Raw genomic sequence first — 1164 nt, 5'->3', positions numbered from 1 at the left:
AAAATAGTGATATAAATATGCAATTGCAATAAAAAAGTTAAAATTGTGAGATGTAAACTAAGGTAAAAATAGTGATATAAATATGCAAATGCAATAAAAAAAAGTTAAAATTGCGATATAAATATGCAATTGCAATAAAAAAAGTAAAAATTGTGATATAAATATGCAATTGCAATAAAGTAAAAATAGTGATATAAATATGCAATTGCAATAAAAAAGTAAAAATTGTGAGATGTAAACTAAAGTAAAAATAGTGATATAAATATGCAAATGCAATAAAAAAAGTTAAAATTGTGATATAAATATGTAATTGCAATAAAAAAGTAAATATCGTGATATAAATATGCAATTGCAATAAAGTAAAAATAGTGATATAAAAAAGGGGGGTCGTCTTATAATCAGGGTTGTCTTATATTCGGGCCAATACGGTAAATATGCAATTGCAATAAAAAAAGTAAAAATTGTGATATAAATATGCAATTGCAATAAAAAAAGTAAAAATTGTGATATAAATATGCAATTGCAATAAAAAAAGTAAAAATTGTGATATAAATATGCAATTGCAATAAAAAAAGTAAAAATTGTGATATAAATATGCAATTGCAATAAAAAAGTAAAAATTGTGAGATGTAAAGTAAAAATAGTAATATAAATATGCAATTGCAGGAAAAAAAAATCAAATTGTGAGATGTAAACTCAAAATGATGAGAAAAAAAGTTTGAATTCTTGCAAGTGCGAGAAAAGGTCAAAATTAAGAGATGCTAACCTAGAATTCTGAGGGGGAAAAGTCCATTTACCGTTGCATTAACCTGTATTATGCGTATTTTGTGGCAGAGTTGAAGACCTGTATAGAGAGAGAAACTCATAATCAGACAGACACACAGGTTAGTGTTTGTCCTCCCCAGCGGCTCGCTATGGCGGAGGACGAGCATCTCTCGGCCGAGGACTACGCCGCCGAGGCCATGGCCGCCGACATGGACCCCTGGATTGTCTTCGACGCCCGCAAAACGCCCCGAGCCGAGTTCAGCAGCTGGCTGGAGTCCAACCGGCCCTCGCAGGTCAGCCGCTGTGGGGCCGGGGGGCCGGTGGGCTGGATCGCGGTGCGTGGGCCGCAGTACTGCGAGGATGCCGGAGACGTGGAGGGGCTGCAGGACAGCTGGGAAA

At 35.2% G+C, this 1164-nt stretch overlaps 1 protein-coding gene across 1 annotated transcript; it reads left to right on the top strand.

The window, feature by feature from the left end:
* Nucleotides 1–722: 722 nt before the first annotated feature.
* Nucleotides 723–1157, top strand: LOC107656767 (UPF0696 protein C11orf68 homolog; the record flags this gene model as incomplete). Its single annotated transcript, XM_016444710.1, has 1 exon — nucleotides 723–1157. A coding segment is annotated over exon 1 (243 nt), but the record flags the coding sequence as incomplete, so codon positions are not given.
* Nucleotides 1158–1164: the final 7 nt, after the last annotated feature.

The sequence above is a fragment of the Sinocyclocheilus anshuiensis genome, unplaced genomic scaffold, assembly GCF_001515605.1.
Source record: "Sinocyclocheilus anshuiensis isolate Anshui unplaced genomic scaffold, SAMN03320099.WGS_v1.1 scaffold3352, whole genome shotgun sequence".
Lineage (NCBI taxonomy): Eukaryota > Metazoa > Chordata > Actinopteri > Cypriniformes > Cyprinidae > Sinocyclocheilus > Sinocyclocheilus anshuiensis.
The sequence above is the reverse complement of the archived record's forward strand: the minus strand, read 5'-3'. Positions and strand labels throughout refer to the sequence as shown.